This window comes from Lagenorhynchus albirostris, chromosome 2 (genome assembly GCF_949774975.1).
Source record: "Lagenorhynchus albirostris chromosome 2, mLagAlb1.1, whole genome shotgun sequence".
In the NCBI taxonomy this organism is placed as follows: domain Eukaryota; kingdom Metazoa; phylum Chordata; class Mammalia; order Artiodactyla; family Delphinidae; genus Lagenorhynchus; species Lagenorhynchus albirostris.
The window spans coordinates 65,455,429-65,477,458 of record NC_083096.1 but is presented as its reverse complement, the minus strand read 5'-3'; the positions used below and the strand labels follow the sequence as shown (position 1 = coordinate 65,477,458).

General features: G+C 40.3%; 1 protein-coding gene across 5 annotated transcripts in view; it reads right to left on the bottom strand.

Annotated features, from left to right (window-relative positions):
- Window positions 1-143: 143 nt before the first annotated feature.
- Window positions 144-22,030, bottom strand: part of ALDH9A1 (aldehyde dehydrogenase 9 family member A1) — a 28,812-nt gene continuing 6,925 nt past the window's right edge. Inside the window, exons 3-14 of one of the 5 annotated variants that reach the window (XR_009537549.1) lie at window positions 18,314-18,443; window positions 17,409-17,543; window positions 15,939-16,135; window positions 15,127-15,267; window positions 9,813-10,001; window positions 9,500-9,587; window positions 5,608-5,749; window positions 4,806-4,892; window positions 3,598-3,715; window positions 2,935-3,013; window positions 2,466-2,578; window positions 876-899 (exon numbers count right to left, since the gene is read on the bottom strand). Coding sequence is in view for 2 of the 5 variants with exons in the window: in XM_060134185.1 (XP_059990168.1) it covers window positions 805-899; window positions 2,466-2,578; window positions 5,608-5,749; window positions 9,500-9,587; window positions 9,813-10,001; window positions 15,127-15,267; window positions 15,939-16,135; window positions 17,409-17,543; window positions 18,314-18,443 (1,230 nt within the window). In the remaining 3 variants the exon portion in view is untranslated. Of the gene's footprint in view, window positions 900-2,195; window positions 2,273-2,465; window positions 2,579-2,934; window positions 3,014-3,597; window positions 3,716-4,805; window positions 4,893-5,607; window positions 5,750-9,499; window positions 9,588-9,812; window positions 10,002-15,126; window positions 15,268-15,938; window positions 16,136-17,408; window positions 17,544-18,313; window positions 18,444-22,030 lie in introns of those variants that run through there. The other 4 variants (XR_009537551.1, XM_060134194.1, XR_009537550.1 and 1 more) reach the window with 4 other exon arrangements.

The following is a 22,030-nucleotide window of genomic DNA, read 5'->3' as shown; positions in this document are numbered from 1 at the left end:
GTTCATTACAGCAACAGAAGCCTGCCCATGCGTACTCACTGCAAAGAAGTCAAATCCTCTGCCTTAAACGTTTAACTTTAGCCCTATCCTGTGTCCTCCTATAACCCTGAGATGTGTATAGCTTCAAAACATGACACTGAAAGGACTGACGGTGTGATTTATTTAGTTTCAGTATACTGCAGTGGATTACAGATAATTTGTACGTTTAAAAGGAAACTCTTCTGTCATAAGAGAGCAAGCTGTAACTCAAGGACTGGAGCCGGTTTCCCCCATCCCCGCAGCGCTGGCTCTGGCCAGTCAGCATTCACACCAAACAGACCCGTCTATTAATTAGCCAAGCCCTCTCTCCTGACTGCCAGCCTTCTGAATGGAATGACAAGGGGCCATGTCTTTAAAAACGTCAAGGAGCAGAAATCTCTGCTGATTCCCCCAGGAACCTCTATAAAGGCACGGGTTCTTTAAAGCAAGCTAGAGAATGAACCTGTCAGTGGGTCGGCTCTGTGGAAGAACAATCCTGGTCCCTCCCCCTGTTTTCCAGTAGTGTGCTAGTGGCTCTCAAAGATTTCCCAGAAATTTGCTTTAAGGAAAAATCACAGCTTTCTTGATTAGCATCTAAAAGGCACTTACGCGCATTTTCACTTAGGAAATTGATTGAGCGATGAAGAGTAACACTGAACCATTCTCTTATCCTGAATGGCCAACATTCTGGATCTAAACTGGTAGGTGGCTGCACCGCCGCGGTCAAGAGAGCCGCTTCTCACTATTCCCAGGCCCGGCCGTGTTCACTGGCTTCTCTGCACGTTTTCAAAAAGCAGACTCCACGTCACCCATCTCCACACACACAGTCTTTAGTTGTGAATAATATTCAATTGTCACACGGCCATTCTCTCTGCCAAACCCTGAAAGGAAGAGAAGGTGTGAGGGTGAGCCATTGCGGTAATCCAGCCAGTGACCTGCAGAAACAGGCACTGCTCCCAGGGCTGGAGAAGAGTGCAGAGCCAAGAAGTTCTGGGATCAAGTCCTCAACTGCATGTATTAACTGTGGAACTAGACGTGGGAAAAGTAACACACTAGCCTTCGGGGATGGGGAACTATTTAGGTTTCATTTCTTACCAGTACGACTCTTAACTTCTAGTATCTACTCTTCTAGACTAAGGTCTAAAAATGTTCAGACTTTCTTATCAAGCATTAGAGCATTCTCTACAATTATCAATCAACCTGATGCCTTTGAAAGTCAGTGCTAACTTAAAACTTAACTCTACATAATAGGCTTATTAACCTTCTCTTATACTAAATCTGTAAGAGCACCTACTATTTATACTCTGTCCACTCACGTGGGGAGTGGACCCTTTAGGCTCTCAGGTTACTCAAAGCCAAGACACTGCCCAATCAATAGTAGATGAGGTTACAGGACAGCCTTCCTTGTGTCCCCTACCCCAGACGGAGGCAGGCTCTGCATCCTAAGAGCAAGGCCCAGTCTCCAAAAATGCACATCTCCAGGGAGCATCATTCCAAATGGGACATACACAATGGCCCTGCTAAGGCCTCACTCTGCCTTTTGTTCCTTTCCAAATCCTCTCAGCATGGAGCCCATTGGGCATGTTAGGCCAGCTTTCTGTCCCTCTCATCTCATATAGGCATATCCATGGGCACTGATCCAAAGATTCAGGTTTAGGGAAGGGAAAGCTGGCCTCAGAGGCCCCACTGAGGCCAAAGCTGCAGATTCCAAACAAACTGAGGGTTATGAATTAATAAAACAGAGCCTTATTTAGGTCTGTGTTACAGCTCCTCCAGGTACCCCATAGGGACAAGAAGGACTAGTGAAGTATGACTAGAGAATGCCAGAATGATACCAAACGCAATACCAAATAAAACTGTCAAATTAACACCCACCATCTCATCATCATTCATCCGTGTTTATATGTTTGCCAACACGGTGATGGCCATAAATATCTGCCAGGAGAGTAGGGGTCGGACTCTTAGAATGGTGCACCCACAAAGTCCAAACCAATTTTCATACAGAATTGGTGAAATTAGCGACAAACTCCAAAGAAAGAACCTCAAAGTAATGGCTATGTTCCTGATGCCTCAAATCTCCTAACAGACTAGATTTACAAACTTGCCGTGGTTAGAACGCCTAGGGGTGGTTTTACACTTCATGGCAATCACAGACTGTGAGGAAAAAGTAATCCTACCCATGAGATAAACCTTTTTCAGATATATGTCAGCTGTTCACAATCCAGTCTACACATCAAAGACTTCTGGAGAGCTTCTGGAAAAAAATAAAGATACTCAGCTTCCGTTCCCAGAGATGGATACAGTGGGCCTGGGGAGGACCAGGAATTCATATACTTTTCCAGGTGATTCTGATACACACACGGGTTTAGGAACCTGTTCCATAAGGACTGAATTATGACCAGTGTTTCTAGAGACGGGGGTTGCCTTCACAGTTCCCAGATCCTCACCTGACTTCTTATATCCACCAAAGGGCAACTCCACTGGGCTGACATTATAGTTGTTAATGAAGCACATTCCAGCCTGAAGCTCAGCCACCACTCTGTGGGCACGCTGGATGTCCCTATGAAGAAAAAAATGCATTGGTTATTCACAGTTTCTTTTGCTACAACCTTACCAGGAAAAGTTAGACGGTCACTTCTAAGGGTCTCAAAACATTGCCAAATTCTTGTTTCTTCAAACTGTGTTTTAAAATCTTATACCATCCATGCAAAATAGATAAGGATTTGAATTTTATAGTCTCATCCAAACGCATGTATAAAATAAGCAGCAGCAACAAGGGTGCCAAAACAATTCAATGGGGGAAAATAGTCTTTTCAACAAACAGTGCTAGAACAACTGGATATACATACGCAAAAGAATGAAGGAAGATCCCTTTCTTACACTACACACAAAAATTAACTCAAATGGGTCACTGACCTAAAATGTCAGAGTGAAAACCACAGAACTTTCTGAAGCAAACAGGAATAAATCTTCATGACCTTCGGTTAGATACAATCTTCTTAGACACGACACCAAAAGTAACAGATACAGAAAAAATAGAATTACACTGACAAAATTTTAAAATTTTGTGCTGCAAACGAGACTATCAGGAAAGTAAAAAGACAACTCACAGAAATGCAAATCAAAACTGATACAAGACACCACTGCACGACCTCTAGGATGGCTAAAATCAAGAGAACCGACAATAACAATTGCTGACTAGGATGTGGAGAAACTGCAACCCTTATACATTGCTGATGGGAATGTAAAATGGTACTGCCACTTTGGAAAACAGTTTAGCAGTTCCTCAAATAGTTAAACACAGAGTCACCATAGGATCCAGCAATTCCACTCCTGGGTATATACCAGAAATGAAATATACAAATATCCACACAAAGACTCATATATGCACGCTCATAGGAGCATTATTCATAATAGCCAAAAAGTAGAAACAGCCCAAATGTCTACCAATGGGTCAATGAATAAACAAAATGTGATATATCCATATCACATTACTCATTAGTAGAATATTAGTAGAATATTACTAATATTAGTAGAATATTACTCAGTAGTAGAAAGGAATAAAGTAGTGATACATACTATAACAGTAAATGAACTTTGAGAAGAAGCCAGTAGATGAACTAAGTGAAAGAAGCCAGTCGTGAAGGGTCACATACTGTATGATTTCATCTACGTAAAATATTCAAAATATGCAAATCTATAAAGACAAAGTAGATCAGTGGTTGCCAGGGACTGGGGGGAGGGGAAAATGCAGAGTAACTGTTATTGTTCTTAGAATGAAGAAAATGTTCTAAACTTAGATTATGACAGTTGTACAATCTGTAAATATACTAAAAACTATTGAATTGTACAATTTAAATAGGTGGATTGTTTGGTACATGAATTATCCCAACAAAGCTGTTTTAAAAAAAAAAAGGAGTTACCCTCCTTTGTAACTGGCCTTTGTCTGTATTTTGGTGGCGAAGCGAAGCAAAGCAAGAGGAATGGTACACAACCCAATGATGAACTTCTATGAAGCATCAATCCTCAAATCAAAAAAAGCAGCTCCTGGAACTTCCCTGGTGGTGCAGTGGTTAAGACTCCACACTCCCAATGCAGGGGCCCTGGGTTCGATCCCTGGTCAGGAAACTAGATCCCACACGCATGCTGCAAGTAAGAGTTCACATGTCACAACTAAAGAGCCCGCCTGCCACAACTAAGGAGCCCACGTGCACAATTAAGACCTGGCGCAACCAAATAAATAAATATTTTAAAATATACATATATATACAAAAAAAAAAAAAAAGCAGCTCCTGGGAATTCCCTGGCGGTCCAGTGGTTAAGACTCTGTGCTTTCACTGCCAAGGGCCTGGGTTCAATCCCTGGTTGGGGAAATAAGATCCCGTAAGCTGTGAGGCACAGCCCAAAAAAACAAAGCAAAACAAAACAAAACAAACAAACAAAAAAGCAGCTCCTCAGAGAGGACTTTTAGGGTAGTGAAACTACTCTGTATGATATTACAACAGTGAGTACAAGTTATTATACATTTGTCCAAACCCATAGAATGCACACCAAGAGTGAACCCTAATGTGGACTATAGTCTTTGGGTGATAAAGATGTGTTCACGTAGCTTCATCAGTTCTAACAACTGTTCCACTCTGGTGGGGGATGTGGATCATGGGGGAGACTATGCATGTGTGGGGCAGGAGGAGCTGGGAAATCTCTGTACTTCCACTCAGTTTTGCAGTAAACCTAAAAGTGCTTTTAAAAATAAAGTCTATTAAAAAAAAAAAAAAGTAGCTCCTCACTTTTTTCTTCAGAACTCAAAAAGAAGCTACTACATCAGGTCCTCAAGGGAGACTTGGGTCTTCCATCCCACGTTCCTGACCACAAATCTACAAAAAATAATAACCTTGTATGTCACTAAAGAAACCGCATAATCCCAAGTGTAAACAGTCTTAGAAAACTGCCTACTACTGCCAAAGACTAATCAGAATTTGTACATAAACAAGCAATCTGCAAGAATTTTCTAAGAAATTTTTCTCCGAAATCACTTTTTGTTTTTCTTATAGTGGTTAAAGTTTATGTACAAAGATATTAATCCCAACATTACTTACAACAATTAAAACTGGAAATAGCACCCTAAATACACAACAATAGAAAAAAGGCCCACATGTGTTACAATGCATTCCAATTTAGGGACTTCTATAAAGCTAAAAATCATGGCTTTGAAGGATACTGCCGAGTATTTATATGCTTATGGATTTCTAAATTCCTTGACATACATGTTTTTAATAGGCACCTAACATGATGCTTTACATAGATCAGAAACTTAAATATTTATTCAATGTATGAATGAAAAAAGGATAGAATTTTCATCAATAAAGCTAATAGCTTAATTTAAACTCAACACTAGGGTTCTCTGGCTATTCAGGGCTAACTGTGAAATGCTACTTTGCCATCTTTTGACTTTAACTGAAGCAAATAGAAAGTGCTGATGAAAACGCAGTGAGGGCAAACTCCAGTGAGGGAACAAGATCAATTAAATATCTAAGAAGACATTGCAGCCCCATTTCTTCAAAGCCACTTGGGGTGTCCTTCCCCACCTACCTGGTGAAGACACCAGCTGCTAGTCCGAAAGTGGTATCATTGGCTCTTTCCAGAACCTCAGCTTCAGTGTCAAATGATAAAATGGACATAACCGGTCCAAAAATCTCTTCTTTCACACAGGTCATGTCATCTCTACAATTAGCTGCAAACATTATCAAAAAACCAAACATCAGCAAAGGAATGATTATTTCTGGCACGTTAAAATTTCCTGTTCATAGTAAACAGTGAATACACGGCTTTAGAGAAATTTCAATGTGACATTCTCAGTGTGAATATAAATCCGAGCATCCTTTCTGCATGACGATTCAACACTACATATTAAGGAGCCATGGCCTCTGTGTTCATTCTAAATCTACTTTTTTGAATTCATCATAAGGATAGCTAATGAGGTGTACAAGGATGTACACACAAGGACTTCCATCACAACATTCCTGTGACAGTCAAAACTAGAAGCAACACACTAGACATCCAAAATAGATGGGATGATCACGTGAATGGTACACAACCCAATGATGAACTTCTATGAAGCATCAAAAAGTAATGTTTTGGGGCTTCCCTGGTGGCGCAGTGGTTGGGAGTCTGCCTGCCAATGCAGGCAACATGGGTTCGTGCCCCGGTCCGGGAGGATCCCACATGCCACGGAGCGGCTGCGCCCGTGAGCCATGGCCGCTGAGCCTGCGTGTCCGGAGCCTGTGCTCCGCAACAGGAGAGGCCACAACAGTGAGAGGCCCGCATATCGCAAAAAAAAAAAAAAAAAAAGTAATGTTTTGGAGACTTCCCTGGTGGTCCAGTGTTAAGAATCCGCCTTCCAATGCAGAGGACGCGGGTTCGATCCCTGGTTGGGGAACTAAGATCCCACATACCGCAGGGCAGCTAAGCCCGTGCGCCACAACTAGAGAGCCCACGCGCCCCAACTACTGGGCCTGCGTGCTCTGGAGCCCACATGCCACAACTACAGAAGCCCACGTGCCACAACTAAGAAGCCCATGCACCACAACAGAGACTCAGCGCAGCCAAAAAAAAAAACAAAAAAAAAACGGTGCGTGTGTGTGTGCGTATAGGATGCACTCCAAATGAATTAAAATGATTACTAAAAAAAAGAAGTAACGTTTTTGAAGAAAACTTAATAAGTAAATGCTCATGATTAACATTCACTGAAAAAGGTACAAACAGTATATATCCTCCCGATTTCTGTTAAAATGTTACACATGACTAACATTTTTTATATTTTTTCACATTTTCTTAATGACTCTGATATGATTAGAATGAGAAACAATATTTTTAAAAAAGAAAATACAATGTAAAAATAATAACTTAGAAATAACTGAAGGAGTGTTCATTTTATATGAAAATATACTTAAGTTTTTAAGTGGCTAAATCCCTAAAAAGATTAAATTCACACTTGACATTTTAAAATATGCATATATGTCTAAAGAAGCTCATATATTTAGATGTGAAATACTGAACCTCACTGATCCTCAAGACAGTGGTGCTTTTATCCACACTTTGGCTGAAGAACAGCTCACCTCAATGCTGGAAACCACGCATGGAGTGAGATATGTTGTTTGTAAGGTTGTGTGACACATGTAAACAATGTGGAGGCAGAAAAACAGCTTGAGAACCCTACTTTAAACACCAGCTTTACACGAGCCAAAGCTAAAAACCAACTGCTCACATATCTACAAAGAGGAGGACTCTAAAATCTCATAAGAGATGAATCAGAGCTTGCGCATACAAAGTAAGAACAGCACTCTGGTCGTGTGTATGTTACACTGCACTCTGGGGACACCTAAACTACCTTCAAAGGTATATTAAATAATTTTAGGTTGTGTTTAAGGATAGTTTATTATAATCTAAATCTTGGAAAATTACTAATCCACATACAATTTTTAGGGAAATTGTTAGCCAGAATATTAAATTACTCAAGATAATTCATTACCCAACAGTCCCAGAATACAGTTTGTCTTACACAGGTTGATAACACAGTATGGCTCTGTGTGCAATGCATTCTATGTTGGAGAGTCAAAAGAGATGAGGGGATAAAGCGGTAGCTGATGTTACGAGAAAAGAAAAGGTTCCTGCCCCACACATAACACTCATTATACTTTAGCCCCAAATCTCAAGTAAATGAATCTAAAGATTGAGGTTCTGGAGTCATTCTCCAGTCATTTTATATGCGTAAAAATGTACTGAGGACTTATTAACATGCAGATCTCAAGGTCCTGGGCCCTGAAAGTGACATTTGGGGGTCTAGGGCAGGGATGAGAAATCTGCATTTTTAACAAGTTTTCCAAGTGATACTGACACTGTAGATGACAAACAAGGCTTTCAGAATCACTAGAATGAAGTTAAGGTAGTTAGCTCCCTGTCCTTTGCATAGGTTCACAGTTTGTTTAAAAACATTTTTTTTCCTAATTGTAAAATACATGTTCTCTGTAGAAAAATCTGTAATATTCAGAAATGCACAAAGTATAATAAAAAATCACCTTTAATCTCAGCATCTAGAGAAATCCACTATCAATATTATGATGCAGACGTCCCTGGTGGCACAGTGGTTAAGAATCTGCCTGCCAATGCAGGGGACACGGGTTCGAGCCCTGGTCTGGGAAGATCCCACAGGCCACGGAGCAACTAAGCCTGTGCACCACAACTACTGAGCCTGTGCTCTAGAGCCCGTGAGCCACAACTACTGAGCCCCCACGCCACAACTACTGAAGCCCATGCACCTAGAGCCCATGCTCCACAACAAGAGAAGCCAGTGCAATGGGAAGACCACACACCACAACGAAGAGTATCCCCCACTCACCACAACTAGAGAAAGCGCATGTGCAGCAACGAAGACCCAACACAGCCAAAAATAAATAAATAAAATGAATTTATTTAAAAACAAAAACAAAAAACCTGATTCCTTTTAAAAAAAATATGATGCATATTCTCTGTTCCTTCTTTTTCCCATGCACATATTTGATTTTTAATAGATTTGGGATAATGCCATATACACTACTGTTTAACCTGTATTTTCTATGTAAAAACATATAGTAAGTTTTCCCTCTTCCTTAATAGCTACAAGCTAATCCATGGCATGGATGCTAAATTCACAGCCCTTAAACCTCAACAGATCTTTAGCTTTTTAGCAAGACCTAAAAGGTTAAACTGCACCAAATATCAAGGGTTGAAAAGTGTGACACCACTATCAACCTCAGGGACAAAAATCAGCTGAATCTATCTTCAGGATAAGGTGTAAGGAATTATACAACATAATTCCATCTATATATAGGTTTTTAAAGTCAAGGAAACTAGCAATATTTTCATAGGAGATAAAATATAAAATGACAGAGAAAAGTAAATGACAACAACAACATCTAGAACAGTGTCACCCCCAGTAGAAGAGAAGGAGATGGGTGTGAGGACAGTAGGATGACCACATACTTGACTGTCCAAACCAGGAGATTTTTCAGATTGAAAGGAAGTGCTAAAATTATTATATCATATAATTTTTGAAAATATTAATATATTGTCCAACAAATTGGTTTTATTATATTGATGACCTAAAGTTCAAAGAAAAGCACATTCTTTACCAACTTTCTTGAGAAAAGAAATTCATTACTGAATTTTTAACAAACATGCCCTTTCATTTTTTTGGAGTGCCTTGATTCTAGAACAACAGCTGTACACCCAGTTAAGTCCCATGTAACTGATATCATTGTCCAAGAAGAGAAGGGGCACACATGAGGCTTCCAAGGTAAGGGAGAACTTCTACTCCTTAAATCTGAGTAGCAGGGACACACAGTTTGCCAACACTTGCCTTATACCATATACACAGTTTAAAAATATTCTTGTCTATCTGACATTTAATTCAAACGGTTTAAAAGCAAACAAGAAGAGGACATACTTAACACACAAGGTCTCATGTAATACCCATCCTTTAATTTGGGATCTTCAGGTACGTAGAGGTCTCCACCACATAATACTTTAGCACCCTGCCAAAAAAGAACGCATATTTTATGTTAAACATAAAACCCCAGTATGCATTCCCGAAATGCCACTTGTGTCCTGAACAAATGCATACTTAGTCACTCCACTGCAAGTACAATGCAGAATACAGCTCCCAAATGGATATGACCATAGGAAAGAAGCATAGAGCAAGTAACCTAGGAGTAACTACCCCTCCCCCTCCTTTCATCTCACCTCCACTTATTTCTCACCTGCTCCTTTGCCACTTTAACAAACCCAAGGACTCGCTCCAGATGTGGTCGGTTGATCAGGGGACCCATCCTTGTATCTTCCAGAAGGGGATCTCCAATTTTTATCCTTTGGGTCTGTTTCACCACTTCCTCTGAAAATTGATCAAGAATTTCCTTTTGCACAAATACCCTTGTACCATTACAACAAACCTAAAGGACAGACACATAAAAATTTATATGTAGATGAGGGGGAAAAAAAGGAAAAGGATAAAAAGTTCAACAGCTTTAAATTTAAAAGAGACAGTATACTTTCTTTAAAGGTTAGTTCCACTTCTAAAAATTATCACCATACTGAATAGGATCACACGTGTAATTGTGGACATAGTACCTCACACACAAACGCTCTGCCTTTGTTTTTGTATAAATTTCCTTAAAGCAATGAACAGATCCACATGACCCATAGGACTTCTGTTTCTTCATCTCAGATCCTCAATTTGGCTGTATATTTTGAGAGCAGGAAGTAAGAGTGGAAGGGACTGAAGAGTAAAAATAGATCAAGAACTGAGGCCTTCAGTCTAATAAAAACCTAGGGCGGTTCAGAGTCAATGTTTCTCTCTAAAAACACAAGTAATGGGACTTCCCTGGTGGTGCAGTGGTTAAGAATCCCCCTGCCAATGCAGGGGACATGGGTTCGATCCCTGGTCCAGGAAGATCCCACATGCCACAGAGCAACTAAGCCCATGCGTCACAACTAGTGAGCCTGCACTCCAGAGCCTGCGAGCCACAACTACTGAGCCTGCGTGCCACAACTACTGAAGCCTGTGCGCCTAGAGCCCGTGCTTCGCAACAAGAGAAGCCACCACAATGAGAAGCCCACACAGCGCTATGAAGAGTAGCCCCTGCTCGCTGCAACTAGAGAAAGCCCGCACGCAGTGCCAAAGACCCAACGCAACCAAAATTTAAAAAAAAAACACACACACAAGTAATGACTATTTAGACCCTCCCACAGACATGAACATAAATACTACTCAAATGATATCAGAACAGTAGAACAGAAAAGAAAGTCCAAAAATAGATCCAAGCACTCAAGGAAATTTAGTTTACAATAAAGGTGGAATCTAAAACCACTAGAGTAAAGATGAATTAGTAACAAATGGTTCCACTGGTTACCCATGTGGAAAAAAAGATACAATCTCATACTGTACGCAGGAGTAAACCCCAAATGTATAAGGAATCTAAATATAGAATAAAAAAACAATTACCAAGAGAAAATATAGGTGAATTCTACTATAACCTAGATGCAGGAAAAGGTTTTCTAACTAGTACTCAAAATCTAGGTGCAATGAAAGAAAAAAATGATAAATTTGACTACATAAAATCAATAATCTTTTGCATGGCAAAAACATCCTAAACAAAGCCAAGACAACAAACTGGAAGAAAATATTTACAACGTACATCACAGATAAAGGGTACTATCACCAATATTTAAATAACTTATAAAAACTGAGGGAAAATCAAAACTAATAGTATAACACACCAAAAAAAGTGAACTTGGGAATTTTCTGGCAGCCCAGTGGTTAGGACTTGGCGCTTTCACTGCCAAGGACCCGGGTTTGATCCCTGGTTGGGGAACTGAGATCCTGCAAGTGTTGCAGCACGGCCAAAAAGAAAAAAAGTGAACTTCACTATGTGTGAATAAGAAAAAAATCTCTACAAAAAGAATTGAAGGAAATGACTAGATGTTCAATATAAAATTGGATAAAAGTTATGCACAATTCACACACACACATATAAATGGTCCTTAAGCCTAGAAAAGATGTTCAATCTCGTTCATAATTAGATAATTGATATTAAAACTACAATGAAGTATCACCCCTTACCTCGTGAGGAAATAGGCACACATATATTGTTGGTAGGAATGCAAGTTGGTCCAACCCATTTGGAGGGGAATATGGCACTATCTTACAAAATTATATATGCACTCAACATCACTAATCATAAGGGAAATATAAATAAAAACCTACAGTGAGATACTACTTCACATCTACTCTGATGGCTGTGACCAAAAAAACCAGAAAATAACAAGTATTGGCAAGGATGTGGAGAAATTAGAGCCTTTGTGCATTGTTGGTGAGAACGTAAAATGGTGCAGCTGCTGTAGAAAACAGTATGGCAATTCCTTGAAAAATTAAACACAGAATTACTATATGATCTAGAAATTCCACTTCTGGGTATATAGTGAAAGTGAAAGCGGGGACTTGAATAGATATTTGCACATCAGTGTTCACAGCAGTACCAGTCACAATAGCCAAAGGTAGCAGTAACCTAAATGTCCACTGGTAGATGAATGGATAAAGAAAATGTGGCATACATATACAACGGGATATTATGCAATCTTGTAAAGGAAGAAAAATCTGACACATGCTACAACATAGATGAACCTTAAAGACCTTAAGTTAAGTGAAATAAGCCAGACACAAGAGGACTAATACTGTTTGATTCCACTTACATGAGATACCTAGAATAGTCAAATCCATATAGATAGAAAGTAGAATAGTGGTTACCGGGGACTGGGAAGAAAAGGATATATGAAGTTATTGTTTAATGTGTAGAGTTTCAGTCCTATAAGATGAAAAGAGTTCTAGAGGTGGATGGTGGTGATGGCTGCATAACAGTGTGAATGTACTTAATGCCACTGGACTGTGCACTCAAAAATGATTAACACGGTCAATTTTATATTATATATATTTTACCACAAAAAAATAGGCACAAAAAATTACATTTACCACTTCTAGGAATTTACTCTGAAAATATATCTCCAACAATGTGAACACACACGTGCACGAGGTTATTCACTGCAGAACTGTTTGTAATCACAAAATACTGGAAACTAAATCCCATCCAAAAGACAGTAGTTGAATAAACTAACAGCTATACAAGGAATTATACTACACAGCTATAAAGAAGAAAGAAGATTTCTATGAAATGAAGTGATTTCCAAGTGAAAAAAGCAAAACAGTAATTCTGCTATCTTTTGTGTTGAGGAAAGAAGAGAAAATAAGAAATATACAAGTACCTGGTCATTTGTGTAAAAAGAAATAGGAAGGAAAAATGAGAAACAGGTTTGGTTGGATAGGGATGGAAGAAGGAGGGAACGGGAATGAGTAGAAGGGATAGGAGGAGTGCCATTTGTTTCCTTTTTTGGTAAAATTCTGACATTTAGAACCATGTTAGTATTTCGCCTAAAGCAAGGATGGGTGAAAATAAACCCCAAATGAAATAAAAACAGAAATGAATAAACTCATTATTTAAAATGAATATCATAACCATACTGAAGGGGGTGGTGAAGGAAGAACTGACTCATTAACTTCTGAACACAGAATTTTAACTGTACCCCAGGCTAAAGACAAAAAGAGCTGTAAAAAAAAAATGTTGCACTCTAGTTAGAAGGTTTATTTTTCACAGTAGTGTACTTTCACAAATCTGAAACTATTATAAACATATTGTAGGACAGAGTAATTACATATATTGTGAGTAATGGAAGCTAAATGTCTCACTGTCAGAGAAGGAAATTATAAATATGAAAGGGAGGAGGCTAAAATAAACCTTGCAGTTTTGGAATGACTGGAAATATCTGTATAAACTTGTAGTTATTAATATAGATGGATACATAAATAGATGTGTGTATACATACATACACATATACCGAATATATATTTCCTGGCTCTGGCCTCTGAGAAGACATATGAGCAATGATACTCCAGTAGAAACGAGTATAGCTGGCACCCAGATCTTGGTTTCTAAATACCATCTACCACTAAATGGAACCAAGCCTCCTTAGCGAAATGGCTCATTACAGAGCTCCACCAGAGAAAGCACAAGACGTGTCTAGAACGCCTTGCTGTGCCAGGAAGTAAAGAAGTGCTCAAAGAATAATGAGAACATATCAAAAAGTCACAGAAAGAGGCTCCCACTATCTGAATCTGCAATTATTTGAGCATCAAAATAAATAATACTAGTAATGGGTTATAACTTGCAGAATGAAATAAGAATCCATTGGTGCATGCTGATATAATGAATGAAAAACAAACTAGGGAAAAGGGAAAAAAGTTCTTTCTTGTAATAGACAGTGAACTATATAAATGTAGAAGGAGTAACAGAATTGGAAATACACCAATTTTTCTTGGTGACCACCAGAAAAAAATGTTTCCAGCAAACATCAACAAAGGGTGCTAACACTAGTAGGTCAAAGTTTGATAAGGAACAAGATAGTCTCCCTTTATCTCCTACAATATACTTATTAACCACAAAGGAAAAAACAGTAACTTTACAGTAAAGACCCACTTTAGGCAAGTGATCAAAGTCAGCAACACCACTGTAAAATATAAAACATCTTTTTTTGTGGTGTTTTGCCAAAAATGCATAACCTGAATCCAATTAAAAAAAAAAACAGACAAAACCTAGACAGACCCAAAATGAGGGACATTCCACAAAATAAATGGCCTGTATTCTTCACAAATGTCAAGGTCCTGAAAGATAAGAATGACTTCAAAACTGTTCCAGATTAAGTGAGAGTAAAGAGACACAACAAGTAAATGCAATGCATCTTCCTGGATTAGATCTTGGACCAGCAAAAAAAAAAATTGTTTCTAAAAGGACATTAGTCAAACAAATGGAGAAATCTGAATAAGGGCTATAGATTGAGTAACAGTACTACATTAATATCAAGTTATATATTTTACTAAGTATTTTGTACTTATTTAAAAGAATGCACTTGTTTTTAGGAAATACACATAGGAATGTAGAGGTTAGGGATCTTCTGTCTGCAACTTTCAAACAGATCAGAAAAAAAAACAGTAATAATATGCATATGTAGGTATAGACATACCAACAGAATGGTAAATGTGATAAAATGTTAACACTGAGGGACCTGGTTCAAAGATAGATTGGAATTCTTTGTACTATTTGTGCAACTTTTCTGTAAGTCTGAAATTATTTCAAAATAAGCTTTAAAACACGTTTTGAGGGCTTCCCTGGTGGCGCAGTGGTTGAGAGTCCGCCTGCTGATGCAGGGAACACGGGTTCGTGTCCCGGTCCGGGAGGATCCCACATGCCACAGAGCGGCTGGGCCCGTGAGCCATGGCCGCTGAGCCTGCGCGTCCGGAGCCTGTGCTCCGCAACGGGAGAAGCCTCAACAGTGAAAGGCCCGCGTACCGCAAAAAAAAAAAAAAAAGTGGGAGGCCCACGTACCGCAAAAAAAAAAGAAAAAGAAAACACGCTGTGAGATGAAGGGGTCGAGATTCTTATTAAACCTCTTCCAGGGTCAGGTACACACCTCGCCTTGCGTGAGGAAGTTGGCCATCAGTGCCCCCTTCACAGCATTCTTCATATCACAATCTGAGAAGATGATCAGTGGAGACTTGCCTCCAAGTTCCAAGGTAACAGGTTTAATTCCTTTAGCTGACATCTCCATGATCTTACAGAACAAGAACAAAAGCATTCAGAAGTCTAACACCAATGAGATTACATGCTACGTTAACAAGATCCTGACCCTCCAAAGTCATCTTGAACTATGCATGACCTGCAGCCTTGTTCTTAGTATACTTTGTACTCTGTCTACTTGAAATATTCTTTTCCAGAACACTGAAGAGAATCCTCAGAATTGCACTTGATAGTCTGAATAGGGAGTTCATTTAAAAAATACTATCAATTCCCCTGACTGTCATGGGCAGAAACTCTTTTGTATTACTGTTACTATGTTCAAGGCGGACACAGTTCAGAGCACAAACTAAGGTCAAAACAATGAATCTGAAATAAACTGAGAAAATACCCTTTCTTCCGAGGTGGCTGCTATAGATGAGGTAAGTCACCAAACAATACAAGTGACAGCTCAGGGCCTGCCCTCTCAGACACAGGCAGGAGAAGATGACTCCCATCCCCAATGAGCCTAACACAAGTGGGCTGTTCTAATTATCCTTCATACTTTTAAAGCACACTTCAGACCTCTGCCCAATAATACCTACAGACTCCCTGCCAATACAAGCTGGGTAAAATCAGAGGATAAGCCTCCAACATATATTCTGGGGAGGCTTGACACAGCCGGATCTACATGCCATTTATGTTCTCCTATACTGGTCTTGTCTTTACCTTTGAGCCAGTGGGCACACTTCCAGTGAAGGAGACTTTGGCCACATCGCGATGCTGACACAGAAACTGGCCTGTGGCAGCCCCTCCTTGCACCACGTTGAAGAGCCCAGGAGGCACGCCGGCCTCAGTATAGATTTCAGCCAGCAGCAGTGTGGACACAGGTGTGAAGGGAGAAGGCTTAAAGACCATGGCGTTACCTGCATTACCGAGACACAAACACAGGAAGACTTTTAAGACAGGATCCTTTGAAGACAGGACAAGAAGACACATCAAGAACAACTCCAATTGTTTCCTTTTTTAAAATTTTAATTAATTAATTAATTTATTTATTTTTGGCTGTGTTGGGTCTTCGTTGCTGCATGCAGGCTTTTTCTAGTTGCAGTGAGCGGCGGCTACTCTTTGTTGCAGTGTGCAGGCTTCTCATTGCGGTGGCTTTTGTTGCGGAGCACGGGCTCTAGGCGCACAGGTTCAGTACCTGTGGCACACGGTCTTAGTTGCTCTGTGGCCTGTGGGATCTTCCAGGACCAGAGCTCAAACCTGTGTCCCCCCTGCATTGGCAGTTGGATTCTTAATCACTGCACCACCAGGGAAGCCCCTCCAATTGTTTCCTGTTCCCCATCAAATGCTAGGTCAAAAATGTTATTAATAAGTAAATATATCTTGCTCTTCCCACTTTGGTTTCTCTCATTAAACAGACCCCAAGCCACACACTTGCAGTGTCTCAGCCAATAATACCTTACACTTGCATATCTAGGCCTTTTTGCATATATTAATCTCAACATTTGCAACAGTAGTAAGAAGTAGGTATGATCAGACCCATTTTATAAGAGTTGAAACTGAAGACCAGAAAGGTTAATTAATTTGATGCAAGTACCCAAAGCTAGTAACTTAATTCTATTTCTCCTCTATCACAGAGAAATGTGCAAAAAGAACGTGAAGCAGCAAAAAGAAAAAAGCTGCATTTCAATAGAGTGTCCTAATAGTAAAGCTTTTTTAACCTGACAGTTTTTCTAAGGTACAATGTCTTCTTTTCCGACAGATTCTTCTCTTTAAATAGCATGAGAAAACTTTTTGTTAATCAGCCAAAGCTTCTCTGATGGAAGCCTTGTTTATCACTTCTCTTAAGACACAAATGAAGGAGGAAGTTTATCTTCTGCTTCCTAAATGAAGTCAAAACTCCTAAGTGCTACCCCCTACACAGAAATTCATGCCCAGAATTCTTGTCCATAAAGGAAGAGAACTTACAAGTAGCACAAATCTAATTCATTTGACAGTTTAAAAAAGGAAGACCTCCAAGACCAAAATTAACTTTCTTCCTTCCCATAAACAAAAATAAATTAAATAAAAATGGGAATAATGTAGACACGGTCTGTGTGTATAACCTCAAAGCTCCCTAAGGGGTAGGGCAGGGGTGAAACCGTGTCCTGGGAGAAAGGGTGGCTCACATGTAGAGGAATAATTCATTCTTACCACAAGCCAGAGCTGGAGCCGACTTCCAGCAGGCGATCTGAAAGGGGTAGTTCCACGCTCCTATTCCGACACACACCCCTAGTGGTTCCCTTCTGGTGTAACCAAAGGATCCGCCGGGGAGCTGGATGTGTTCGCCTAAGGGGAAAAAGAGGGTAGAGAAGAGTGCAGTACCGCTTGTCCCAAGACTCCACCAGCACCTGGACTCACTCTGGACTTGTCAGACCAGCCCCCTCCCAGGCCCCAGCCACTGGGCTCACAACACCTCTGTTCTTTTGTTCATTCTAGTCATTCTTACACTGCTTCCGCATGTTCTCTTCATGTAAATAGTCCTTTCTATCCTTCAAAACCATGTTCGTTCAACTCAATATAACCCTCTAAAAATTAACCAAGCATCCACTACATAACTTAGATGAAATGAAACAGAAATGGGGAAAGACTCAGCAGCTGAAGAGTCTGAGGACTCTGAAACCTCAGACTTCCGGCTCCCCACAGCCCTCATGGGCCCTACTAAACCAGCTGACACGTAAACTGTAAACTGTTTCTTTGTACACTTCCTAGACAAAGAAAATTTTCTGCTAAGTAGGTAAAACTAATAAATATGATGTACTTACTGACTCTTGCAAGAACTGGTTTTTCCACAACCTGTTCTACAGCTCAGGTATGAGGCTAGGTGCTTTACATACACATCTCATTTAATCCTTATAATAACCAAGAAGATGGAGATTACCATCTCCAGTTTAAATAAAGAAAGATAAAGTAGTTCTCAGTGTCACCGAAGTAGAGAGTGATAAGCCCAGGATTTTAACCCAGGCCTGTCTTAATTCCAAAATCTGTACCCTGACCCCCCAGGCTCTGCTCTCCTGCCTCCTTGTCAGCTGGTCACAGAAGGCCAGGTGGGGGCTTACCGGCCATGGATCCCGCTAAGCCTGCATAGTACTCCAGGCACTGCCAGGAAGTGTCAATGTCCCAGCGGGCCTCAAAGATGGACTTGCCGTTGTTGATGGTCTCCACAGTGGCGATTTCATCCTTCCGATCCTTTGGGTGAAACAGAAGACCAGATTTAAGACAAATTACCATACACCTCAACACATTCAACAGTCAAACCAGAATACATTGCCCAACTTTTAAAAATAGAAACAGCTTTCACTTTCAATGAAAACAGAAGGAATGTCAATGGGACATTTGGAAGAGAAATAAAACTTATTGCTAAACAGTACCCTGTTCTCCCCATCAAATAACTGTCACAGATACAAGACCAACACCTCATTTCAAGATCAATTAGAAAAGGAATGTTTTGAGAAATAAATATTATATATGTACATCTGTATAAATATGTATAGATACATGTGCATGTGTTTGCATGTATAGAGTAAGAGCAAACAGTCCTTACTTAGGAAAACTGTACAAAACAGCCAAACACACAATCGGCATTTAAAAGGTTATATACCCACGGCTTTAATTCACCCGAAGAAATGCAGCATGTTAAAATCATAAGATAATCACAAGACAATTATTTTCTAATGCTTAGTACTCATCAATTCTCTTTTCTAATACTGTTTCCAGATGTAGTTTATACAACTTAGAGGTAAGAGAGTCCAGGGATGAAGGAAAAAGTTTGGGAAATTAGACCTAAAAAGAAAAGCTAAATAATGCCCCTAAAGGAGATCAAAAAATTGAATATGTAAGAAATAGATATTTGCTATTATGGATCCAATTTAAAATAAACATTGTGGTCAAAATCTAAACATACATAAAAGATGAATCAAATAATTGACAAGAAGATGCATTATCTTATTAAAACTGATAATCAGTAAGGCTTACCAGAAGCAAAATGAAATAGCAACAGAAATTAACACAAACATCTAATTAACACAAACTCTATCAAGATTGAGTACAAATCTCAGAAAAGATGGAAGGAGGAATATGAAAATCAGTATGAAATACATAAAAGGACAGTTTGATAATGATATTTGGACATGTTCTGTTTCTACAAAGACCAGAGGTATAAAGTGCTTTGATTCATTCATTCCATATTTGTCGAATTCCAGACATGGCAGAGTAGAAGGACTTGAGCTCACCTCCTCTCATGAAAACACCAAAATCACAACTAACTACTGAATAACCATTGACAAAAAAGACTGGAACCTACCAAAAAAGATATCCTACATCCAAAGACAAAGAAGAAGCCACAATAAGATGGTAGAAGGGGGGCATTCGCAATCTAATCAAATCCCACGCCCGCCAGGTGGGAGACCCACAAACTGGAAAATAATTATATGGCAGAGGTTCTCCCAGAGGAGTGAGAGTTCTGAGCCCCATGTCAGGCTCCTCAGCCTGGAGGTCTGGCATCGGGAGGAGGAGCCCCAAAGCACTTGGCTTTGAATACCAGCAGGGCTTGATTGCAGGAACTCCACAGGACTGGGAGAAATAGAAACTCCACTCTTGGAGGGCAGACGCAAGGTCTCATGCGCACCAGGACCCAGGGAAAAAGCCGAGACTTCATAGGAGCCTGGGCCAGACCTACCTGCTGGTCTTGGAGGGTCTCCTGGGGAGGCGGAGGGTGGCTGTGGCTCACTGTGGGGACAAGGACACTAGTGGAAGACGTACTGGGGAGTGCTCATTGGCATGAACTCTCCTGTAGGCCGCCATTTCGACACCAAGACCTGGCCCCACCCAAGAGCCTATAGGCTCCAGTGCTGGGATGCCTCAGGCCAAACAACCAACAGGGTGGGCACACAGCCCCACGCAGCAGCAGACAGGCTACCTAAAGTCTTCCTGAGCCCACAACAACCTCGAAACACACCCCTTGACATGGCCCTGCCCACCAGAGGGACAAAGCCCAGATCCACCCACCAGTGGGCAGGCACCAGTCCCTCCCACCAGGAAGCCTGCACAAGCCTCTAGACCAGCCTCCTACACGAGGGGACAACACCAGAAGCAAGAGTAACTACAACCCTGAAGCCTGCAGAACAGAGACCACAAACACAGAAAGTTAGACAAAATGAGATGGCAGAGAAATATGTTCCAGATGAAGGAACAGGATAAAACCCCAGAACAACAACTAAGTGAAGTGGAGATAGTAACAAATGCGGAATGACTGCCTAAGAAAAAAAGGATAGATCCAGTCTCTGCCTTCAAGGAGCTCACTTCAAGGAGTCTCACTTAGTGGGACTTCCCTGGTGGTCAGTGGTTAAGATTTTGCCTTCCAATGCAGGGGATGCAGGTTTGATCCCTCGTCAGGGAGCTAAGATCCCACATGCCTCACAGCCAAAAAACCAAGAAAAAACAAAATAAAAAACAAAAAGCATAAAAAAGGAAGTTAGTAACTTCTAAATAAATTCTGCAATTACTGAATAGACATGTTCCTTCAGAAAGGATAATTTGTTTACATTCAACACAGTCTAAAATAAACTGCCTTTTAAACCAGCAATTTACCTTCTCTTTCTCTGATTCTATACTCACCAAAACGACTTTTTAACAATTAACTTGTTTCCCAGTTACTGAATACTGGAAAGAGGGTACCTAGAAGGACAACAAGCATCAGTTCTGATGTAACAGTTCTTTAACTAGGTGTAAGTTATTCCCCTTCTTGGATCTGTTGAGTATGATCAACATTAAACACATTTTCAAAAGGCACGATCAACCGTAAGTGACTTAAACTACATTTCTAGAATGCAACAGGGCAACTAATCCCTAAAAAGGAAGTAGGTACTGGTTCACTAATCAGCATGAATACACTGATGAATCAAACACATGAAGAAATATTAAACTGGCAAAAGTGAAATGCTGTTGTCTTCCACATTAATACAAGAGTGGACAGACAGGAAGTAATCTGTGACTATCGCTGAAAAGCCTTGTAATATTTACTAAGAAAGGAAGTTTTATTATTATTATTATTTTTTTTTTGGTAAACAATGGACAGGCAATTAGCTTTGAGGACTGTTTCAAGGTTTGAACTCAAAGAGAAAATTCAAGTTATTGGCTGGCCTTCTGAGATTTTTCTTGTCTTATTCCAGCATTCTCTACCCTCACAAAAAAGGTTATTTCTAAAAAGCCATTATGAGGAACTTCCCTGGTGGTTCAGTGGTTAAGAATCTGCCTGCCAATGCAGGGGACATGGGTTTGAGCCCTGGTCCAGGAAGATCCCACATGCCGCCGAGCAACTAAGCCCATGAGTGACAACTACCGAGCCCACGTGCCATAGCTACTGAAGCCCGCGCACCTAGAGTCCATGCTCTGCAACAAGAGAAGCCACCTCAATGAGAAGCCCATGCACCGCAACAAAGAGTAGCCCCCGCTCGCCACAACTAGAGAAAGCCCGCGCACACAAATGCAGACTCAACGCAGCCAAAAATTTTAAAAATAAAATAAAAAGCCATTATGAGATCTTTTAACATACCTTCAAGGATCATCAAAAAAAGTCCCTGACGAAAACTATCAAAAAGTCCAAGTGGATCTCTACTGACACTTAATATTGCTTTCAGGGAAACGGTATTCGCTTACCCTCCCAGAATAAGGAGAGCAGAGGGAGAAGGGGAAAACAATATAAGTTTCCTGCCCCTACTAGTACAAGAGCCATCACAAAACAAAACTGTCCACCATGACAATGTACTGCTGTTAAG